Below are 9,357 nucleotides of genomic sequence, written 5' to 3'. Positions count from 1 at the left end.
ACACACACACACACACACACACACACACACACACACACACACACACACACACATTACCTGCTGCTTAGAACAGAAGAATGATTTCTCCAATAAAGGCATTACACTCCAAATCTGCTTAACGACCGCTCCGTGGACAGTAATGGTTTCAAATTGAACTTGGCCCACGGGGACACCGTGTGTGTGTGCGTGTGTGTGTGTGTGTGTGTGTGTGTGTGTGTGTGTGTGTGTGTGTCTACAGTATCCGTGTGACAGACACAATGTGAGAAGGAGTAAAATGAGGTTACACACGGACTCGGATACATATCCAGACAAGATAAGAGCAGAGGTTGTTCACCAGATGACATTTAAAACACAATATTGTGTTTGTAGGTTTTGTGGGCACATTGTGTTGTTGACTTATGCACAGTAAAAACAGGTTTAACATACGAGCTTCTGTGTTATTATAGTGCAACTCCGGTCCAGCACGACCACTTCATAAGGACGCCAAAGGTACACGTAGCTGTGATGTTTTCACCACATTCAGGAAGTCGGTCAGTAGCCGTCGTCCTGCCTTTGACTTGATTCTTTCTTTTTCGGGCTCCAGCCTCTTTCACTGTCCCTGCACATCAAGCGAGAGGGAAGTTCGCCCACCTCGCCCCCTCGACCGGCCGAGGAGGCCCACTCTGACCGATACCAGGTAGGATTTTAAAGAGTGCATTGTAATGAACATATTGTAAGGCATTAAATCAAACCTTACAATTACCAGTTTATGAAACCCAACGGGGTCTCATCCTTGTGCCGCTGACCTCACAAAAATATAAAGTTGTTGTTTTCCTTTTGCTGCTTTAGTTTCTAAGGATTGGGTTGAAATGCGCGCATGTCTAAGTTAGAAATACTCAGCCTGTGTGATGCTGTGAGGCCTTTACAAGTATCCATCTGCAGCGGGTAGGAAGTGAGACTCATCTCCTGTGATCACAACACAGGCGACAAAGAACAGCTTGTGCATATCTGTGAGAACGAAGGCAGCGTTCGACCCTCAGAACGAGAACTAACAGCTTCATCAATCCTGTGCAATCTATCCTACGCAGCATCTTCACAAAGAGCAGCAGACACACAGTGATGTGAACACGGAGAAGCACAGCGGCAGCGTTCAGATCACGGCACAAACATTACCTGCATAATTAAGTCTCTTTTTTCCGTGACAGCTTCCTCCAACAGCATTTTCTATTTTTATGGACAGTTTTTTTGCTGTTTTCTCCTCTGTTGCAGACGTTTCTCCGCGTCCGGGCCAACAGACACACCAGGTTAAACGGTACGTTGATCCACGTGGACCGAATGTTGTGTTTCTGTGCCGCACACTCAGTTTGTGGTTCAGAGTCCAGACCAGGCGACTGTCACGCCGTAAAGTTGAGAAGATGAAAAAGATATTTTGTTCACGCTCGTCGTCCCCACCCTCACCAGTCATTCAGATATCACCTCTTTTCCCACACCATCTCAGCTGGCCTAGCGCCCCCACGAGCAGAGGAGCTATTAACCTTTAAACTTTGACCCCTTGATATGTTAACAGTCGATGACCTCTGCTGGTGCAGGTGCTACGTCAAATCTGCCCCATTACGCCCCCACAGCGCAGGAGCCCACCTAGACTGCGCACAAGCTGGTAAGAAACACTGAGAAGCATTTTTCACTGAGGATTCGACACACACACAAGAAACATTTATTTTATTCATTTCTACTTTTTCCTATTTTATAACCTCTGACACTAGTACATCAGCTCACTAATCAGTCAGTATTTATTTAGTTGAATGGATATAATTATGTTCATGCTTTTAATCCTGAAATAGCTGCTATTGACTTTTCAAGTGTCTCAAAAACTTTTCATGAAATGTGAAACATCCTTACGATACCAGATTAATATTTATTCCACCTGAGCTGCTTTTTTTAATAAAAATCTAAAAAACATGTTTCCCAATGACAAACGCATTTCATTATAAATCACAAAAACTGCTGCCTCAGGGTGCTTTACATTGTAAGATAAAGACCCCCTGTGAGCACTTTGGCGACAGTGGGAAGGAAAAACTCCCTTTTAACAGGAAGAAACCTCCAGCAGAGCCAGGCTCAGGGAGGGGCGGGGCCATCTGCTGCGAGCGGGGGTAGGGAGAGGCACGTACTGAGATTTCTGACACTGTTACTCTCACACAAAAACCCACAAACAGTGTTGTGTAAATGTTTCACGTAGGAACTATTTTCTCCTCTGAAGCGTGCGGGTAGTTACCGTTACGGCTCAGCCGCGGAGCTTATGATGGTGTTCGCGCCGTGCGTCACGCTAAGAGACAAATGAAGGCTTTGTAGATCTGCAGTAACCAGATCAGCACTTGTTTCTGGTTCTTTTCCACAGAAGCTTGTAACAGAAACTCAGCCCTGAACAGTTTCCAGCCATTTCTAAATAAATGAATAAATGATAGCATGTAGCATGTTTGAAAGTAGGCTGACAGCATTTCTGCACGAATACAGAAACCTGCGCAGCGTCCCGGCGGCGGCTGATGCCGCAGACTTCCTGCTCCCGTTATTATTCCCGCGGAGACTCTGCAGCTCTTAGCTGACTCTTCAAACTGCCACTGCTGTCGAGGTCTGTTAGCCTTTATTGGGCCTTATAACCGGACAGCATAATGAGCTTCTAAATACACGTCAGGGAGGAAGAAGAAGAGAGTGGAAGGAGGAGGAGGAGGGGGGTCCTCTGTTGATTAATCAACCTCTCTCTCTCCCTCTCTCTCTCCCTCTGTCTTCGTAGTTTGATGAGCTCCTCCTCATCTATGACCGTCTCTTTAACCCTCATTATGTTTGCTGGGATTGCGGCACTCGGGTCACAGCCACCGGCTCGCCGTGCGTTCCCCTCGGGGGCCACTGTCATCCAGCAGGGAATTAGAGGGCCTTAAAACGTAATGTCCCCTTTTGCAATCTGCAGTCAGTCAGGGCAGGGAGAGGAGAGGAGGTTCAGTTGGTGTTCTGCCATGTTAGCTTTCATATTTTTAGAGAGGAAAGCGGGGGAGGACGGCGGGATGACAGCACGGGGACGGGGGGGCCGCTTTGAATCCCGTACTGCAGCTTCTGTCCACGCGAAGCATCTGCCGGTCTCTGCTTTAAGGGCCTCGTGCATCAATGCGGCCAGCTTGTACAGTTTGTGGAGTGAGCTCACACAGAAACAGAACTCAGTAGTTTTCAGTGTCGCATCCATATTTCCGGCTTTTAAATGTTGGAAGTTATTAGAAGTGAACGAGACGGTTTCCACAAGCAGGTGAATTTTGCGTTTGAGTGTTTCCTCTGTCTGCACATGAACAATCATGACTTTTTGTTCCTTTAAGATTAAATTAAATACATGACACATCATTTATAAAGGTGAGGCTCTAATATTGAAAGGAAAAGAAAACTTAGCCCCATATTTATTTATTCATTTATTTCATGAACACTTTGACTGGATTTATTGTGTGAGAGCAGAACTTTACCTGTAATACTTCCACACTGGTTTTACTACTGAAGTGAAAGCTGTCGGTACCTCTTCCACCACTGTTCGCTTTCTTCACTGTTTGCATGTGAAGTGTTGAGTGCAGGACGTTGGGAGCTTGAACCATTCATGCACTACTTTTAGCTGCTGACTCACAGTGTAGTCTTTGCATAATTTATCCTGTTATTTATCAGTATTTTTATCTTTTATTTAAATAAAAATATAATAATATGGAGGTAATAAATAGAGCTGTAAATATTAATATGAATATTTTTTGCTTGTCTTTCTTTTGCTCTGGGCTCAGTGTGAACCTGTTTGAATGACCCGTGGTCATGTTAGTCTTCACGCAGCTCGGTGACCTCCTATCACAGTTTAGGACAAAGCTCGGCTTCTTTAGATGGAACAGCGACTCAAACTCGCACGTTTTTATGTACAGGAACAAATAAGTTATACCCCAGTTATTCATTACACATAATTCAATACTGTTACTAAAAATCATGCGACTTGTTTGATGGTGTTGATTTAAACCCCAAAGCTAATGCCTCGTCCCCTTTAACCATTATTAACAGTATTTCTTCTGTGTGTTCTGTGTTCAGTCAGGATGGGAAAGCTGAAGAGGAGAAAACCAGAGGAAGCACAGGTAGGCTCTCCAAGCACACGAGTCAGATGCAAGTATTTGTTTCCCTGACATTTGTGTTGTAATCAGAGATGAATATATGTAACGTGTGACACGCTGACCTTGAACCCCGAGACGTTGTTGCCTGGCTTTGTTCACGTGGCGCACGGATCACTGTCAGCTCGCTGTGTATCCACGTGAAAGCGCCGCGAGCGCCGGTTCACGGCTGTGAGGCAGATATGTAGCTCCGGGCTACAGGAGGCATATGAAGCGCCTTGAGGCGACTTATGTTGTGATTTGGCGCTATATAAATAAAAGAAAATTGAATTGAAATTGAATTGAATTGAATATGGGCGTGTTCGTCCAGACAGAGAACATGTGACCCGATGTGTGTCTTTGTGTGTACATGTGTCATGTGTGTGCGCGGCGTTGTTTTCAGGAGGGGTCGGCAGACCTGTTGGCATTGGAGGACGACTGGAATGAGAGGAGAAGGATACAGATGGCGTCTATAGGCTTTAAAGGTAAGTGAATGTGTGTGTGTGTGTGTGTGCGCGCGTGTGTGTGTGTGCGCGTGTGTGTGCGCGTGTGTGTGCACCACTGAGGTACCCACGTGTGTGATCTTGTTCAGTGGAGGGTGAATACTGTGACTGAGTGGCAGCTGAAGAAGCGCTGAACTTTTCAGTCCAGATTACGGCGCAGCAGGATGCCTGGGAGGTTGGCTTAAGAGTAACCGCTTCTTTGGCGTGAGGAGCAGCTCTGACCTGGAAACTGACTGACAGGCGCAGTCACAGCAGATACACGGGCAACGTCGCATTTTCCTCATCACTAACGTGGCTGTTAACATTGATTCCCATTTGAATCTGTGTCACCAGGTGCAATGTTGGTGAGCACCACCTCTAAGGAGTGTCGAGACAGCGATGCAGACCTGGACGTGGACGGAGATGACACGCTGGAGTACGGTCGGGCACAGTATCCTTCTGAAGAGAACGCCAGCGTGCACGCTAAACAGCATGTTAATGTTAATGCGTTTACAGTAAAGTGGGGGGACTGGGATATACGCGCACATGGAGAAAGTTCTTCCTCCCACACTTTGCTGTATTTTTCTCCTGACTTCGTTTGCAGATACACAGACACAGACGTGATTCCCTGTTCGGGAGAAAGCTCCAAAGAGACGGCAGTGAAGTACGTATCCGTGATGTGTGACGATCACTCGGTATTCATTTAGATAAATATGAACTAAATTCATTTCAAAGCCGTTTCAGATGCTTTCAGATGGTAAATATACTTTGGTTTGTTTTCAGCAGCAACAGCAGCAGCGTGCCGCCTGAATCCAGAGTAAACTTGGACTTTAATAAATGGTCAAATGATGGTGAGTTAGGAATAATGAGGCAGCTGAGCACAGTTCCTAAAACTATGGATGTAACTGTAATCTGCTCATTGGTTTGTGTATCCAGGAAGTCCGTCTACAAGCAGTGGAGAGAAACAGGATGGCAGTGCAGCCGGTCTCACTCAAACCTGCAAAAACGCTGAGATAGAGATGTGAGTTTGTTAGATCTGCAGTTTAACAGATTTATACACAAACTGAGAGACTGTTAAAGCCGGTCGCAGCCCGGGGAGTTTGTCCTTCCCGCTGGCGCCAAGCACTTATTCATACAAAGGTCTGATTGTTGGGTTTTCACCTTCCAACATAAAGCACATTGAAGCGACTGTTGTTGTGATTTGACGCCATATAAACAAATTTGAATGAAAACTTTCATTGGAAAAAGAAGTAAACAAAGAGTATTTTGCCTTTAATCCATTATGTCGTTAACTCTTTCATGCCTACTCTGTCATGTACAGCAGAAATGTTTCTGTGAGTGTATCAGGCTTCATCAGTGTGCCCCCCCCCCATCTAAATAAAGTGCACAATACATTTTTAAGCAATAAAAAAGTCTAAAACTCATATCTGCAAATTTCTGTTAAAGCCCAGCGTATCATATTTCACACGTGTGTTTTTGTGACATCATCAGCGTGATTTTTTTTTACCCTCAAAAAATGATATAAATTGCATGAAACATTTTTAATGACTAAACTGCAAAAACATGGCTCATGTAGCAAATTAAAACTTTCACATGCCGATTAAGACTTTTGTCTAAAGGACCAACAAACTGTCCGTTATCAAAAAATGAAAGATTTCAGGGAGTTATTATGGTTCAGGATTTAAAGGGTTAAAACATGTCAGAAGGTTCGATAAACATGAATAAAAAATGAAGTTTTGGAGGTTAAAGGTCAATCGTTTTTCCCTGCTGCGGGCTCATGCTTTCCTGCACTCTGGACCAACATTTGTTAAACCCAAATTTCATAAATGGTTCAATTAATGGTTTGTTTTTAGCAAGTCTGACACACTTTGTTCAAGTTGCCAACGAGCCCATGAACTGACTTTCAGTCAAAGTGAAAGAATCCGTCTTTGTTGAGTATTTGATGGATTTTTGAGCCGGTAACTCTGGAGACATGAGAGGAGACGTGGTCAGCTGCCATGTCCAAAGTTGTGCCTCTTCAAATTAAAGTTTGACGTCGTGGAGGCAGGTTGATCCAGCTGTTGCTTATCCCAGCATGCACTTGGTCCATCAGCCAACCAGAGGAAGCCATTCCTCTGTATCCTGGTCCTCTGTATTTATGCCATACCTGTTCGGACCGCCTGCTCTCACCAGCACATAATACCACACTATATCAGTGTGATGATGTCGTCAGTCAGGGTCTTAGCAGGTGATGCAGGCGTGTACACGTTTCATTGCGCTGAATGCATTGCATCCCATCTGTACAGTATGTTTGCATATAGAGTCTATGCTGTAATTGTGCGCGTGTATGTCTATTTCTGTGAGGACGCTGACACCTAACCCCCGCCCCGCTGCCCATGATAAATGAGACACCCAATGCAGGCAATGTGATTGCTGCTAAATTTCATGCTCAGTGTCCATGTTGGCCAGCGAATAATTTAATCTGTCTTCGATTTATAAATGACTCTCCAGTGTCTGCCTAACTCGTGTGTCCTCCCTCTCGTCCTCCTGTGTGTGTGTGTGTGTGTGTGTGTGTGTGTGTGTGTGTGTGTGTGTGTGTGTGCGCGCGCGCACGCGCACAGGCTCTCGCAGGACTCCACGCTGACAACATTAGATGCACTTAAGGCTCGGATACGGGACTTGGAGAAACAGCTGTCTAAAGGAGACAGATTTAAATGTCTCATCTGCATGGTGAGTGTGGAGGCAAATTAAAGCAAAAGAGAAAAGAGCACAATTTCAAACTGTTGGTGTATGTTTGTTTCTTCATTAACATAATAAATACAGTAATATTTTTATGGAAAATGTTTGTCTGCGACTCCTCGTATGATCAGACTGTACTGCAGATGACCTTAATACTGTTTGATACACACGACAAATATTACAGTTTGCATCTGATAAAGCTCTGCGACATTTATTCCTTTAAATACTGACCCATTTTACACGGAAAGAATCAAAACACTGAACAATTATTCACTCAAATATTTATTTAGCCCAAATGCACCACACGCTGCTCTTCAAAGTCGACCCCAGTCTGAGACAATTTATTTGTTTCTATTATTTTACATGTAAAAATGTAAGTGATTAATTATTGGAAATATATAATTAATTAGTAATGAACAGATTTTTTGCATGGCTTTTTTTTCCAAGTTAAATATTTTGTTGTGATTTAAATTTGAAAAAAAAAAAAAAATCAGTTACAAAGTAAAATATCACAGTGGGATGAATGAGATGAATAAATGAGAGATAATCCCAACAAACATTCAAGTCGCTTCCTCCAAAGCTCTGATTGTAGTTACATGTGGACACCTAGTGGCAGCTTTGTCGCACTGCAGGTAAACGTTGCTCACCTGTATTGTGCCTGTTCCTGTGTGCAGGACACCTACACAACGCCGCTCACCTCCATCCAGTGCTGGCATGTTCACTGTGAGGAGTGTTGGCTTCGAACGCTGGTAAAAAGCTGAACGTAAAAATGATGCAAAACATCCAGAACAAAGTAAAAGTCTGTAATAAAAGTCTCGCCGTTCTTTTTCAAAGGGAGCAAAGAAGCTGTGTCCTCAGTGCAACACCATCACCTCACCTGGAGACCTGAGGCGGGTTTACCTGTGACTCACTTTCAGGGATTTCTTCTGTTTTGACCAATCAGGCTTGGACTTGTTGGGCAGCTGGCCTGTCATGCAAGCCCACCTTTCCCTCTCCCGTCCCTCTTCCTTTTCCTCCTTCTTACCATCGTTGTTCTCCTAACAGCTACTAACTGAGTGCGACCTCTGACCTGTACAATATCCGTGTTTCTACTGCATCGTCCAGCAGATCAGAAGAAACCTCTGAAACCATCTGAGAGCTCAGGCACTGAGAAAAAAATGCTTTGAGACTATTTATCGATTTTTTAAAAAATCTTTTTTTTCTGTTTTATGGAAAGATGATTGAACTGCAAAGCACATGTACATAATTTTGTGTATGTATGTTTGGAGTGGTGTGTGTATAGGATGTTGACTAGCAGACTTTACTGTACAGAGTTTGTCTTTGCTTAGATCACTTATTCTTTGTTTAGCTCTTGTAGGTTGGAAACATTTACAGTAATAATCATCACATGGGGACTTGTTCTGTCTTTGTTATTGGCGTATTTCTTTGTATAGGATCACTCAAATCTAATTTTATCAACATTACTAAAATAAAATCTGTGTCTAAAGGCGGTTGTTTCCTGAAAGCTTTTAACTGTGAACACCTAAAGAGTATCTGCTGCACCTGCCGCAGGTGTGGGCCGAGGCGTGAATGGCGTGCATTCCTGTGTTGTTGCCGTTTGTCGACAGCCTTATGGTGGCGAGTGTGCGCCCTTTAAGAAGTGGGTCGCTGCGGGATTAGCCAGGCAGAGCCCATCGCAGCTCATCTGGAGTTGAAAGACTCTAAAGCCTGCTATTCTGAGCCTTTACTGCAAGGCCACTTAGGTTCAGACACATCACAGAGAGACGTAAAAGAGCAATGCGCCTCCGCTGTAGAGTGGAGCAAGAGACGAGTCCAGTTTCTGACGGGCAAAGATGAATGCACACGTATTGAAGTGAGCGGGGTTGTGAAACAAAGTCTGCATGCAGTACACACACAGGACCAAGAAAGACCCGAAACACTCAGAAACAAAGATTCTTCATCCTCAACAAACACGAAGCAATAATTTTATATCACATAAAACTTTTATTCATTCAAATAATTAATCATCAAGAAAAATATAGTTAACC

The 9,357-nt window shown here is 44.0% G+C and overlaps 1 protein-coding gene across 2 annotated transcripts in view; it reads left to right on the top strand.

Annotated features, from left to right (window-relative positions):
• The window catches only part of rnf220b (ring finger protein 220b), a 27,240-nt gene extending 18,901 nt beyond the window's left edge, over window positions 1-8,339 (top strand). Inside the window, exons 4-15 of one of the 2 annotated variants that reach the window (XM_005746784.1) lie at window positions 447-489; window positions 584-676; window positions 1,249-1,291; window positions 4,075-4,118; window positions 4,534-4,615; window positions 4,967-5,063; window positions 5,217-5,276; window positions 5,399-5,463; window positions 5,549-5,633; window positions 7,213-7,321; window positions 8,005-8,079; window positions 8,165-8,339. In XM_005746784.1, coding sequence (XP_005746841.1) covers window positions 447-489; window positions 584-676; window positions 1,249-1,291; window positions 4,075-4,118; window positions 4,534-4,615; window positions 4,967-5,063; window positions 5,217-5,276; window positions 5,399-5,463; window positions 5,549-5,633; window positions 7,213-7,321; window positions 8,005-8,079; window positions 8,165-8,236 — 868 coding nt within the window. In that variant the 3' untranslated portion in view covers window positions 8,237-8,339. Of the gene's footprint in view, window positions 1-446; window positions 490-583; window positions 677-1,248; window positions 1,292-4,074; window positions 4,119-4,533; window positions 4,616-4,966; window positions 5,064-5,216; window positions 5,277-5,395; window positions 5,464-5,548; window positions 5,634-7,212; window positions 7,322-8,004; window positions 8,080-8,164 lie in introns of both variants that reach the window. The other variant, XM_005746783.1, reaches the window with a different exon arrangement.
• Window positions 8,340-9,357: the final 1,018 nt, after the last annotated feature.

Source organism: Pundamilia nyererei, unplaced genomic scaffold (assembly GCF_000239375.1).
Source record: "Pundamilia nyererei isolate P.nyererei 1_Seehausen unplaced genomic scaffold, PunNye1.0 scaffold00183, whole genome shotgun sequence".
Classification (NCBI taxonomy): Eukaryota; Metazoa; Chordata; class Actinopteri; order Cichliformes; family Cichlidae; genus Pundamilia; species Pundamilia nyererei.
Note: the sequence above shows the minus strand (reverse complement) of the source record. Positions and strands in the feature narration are given on the sequence as shown.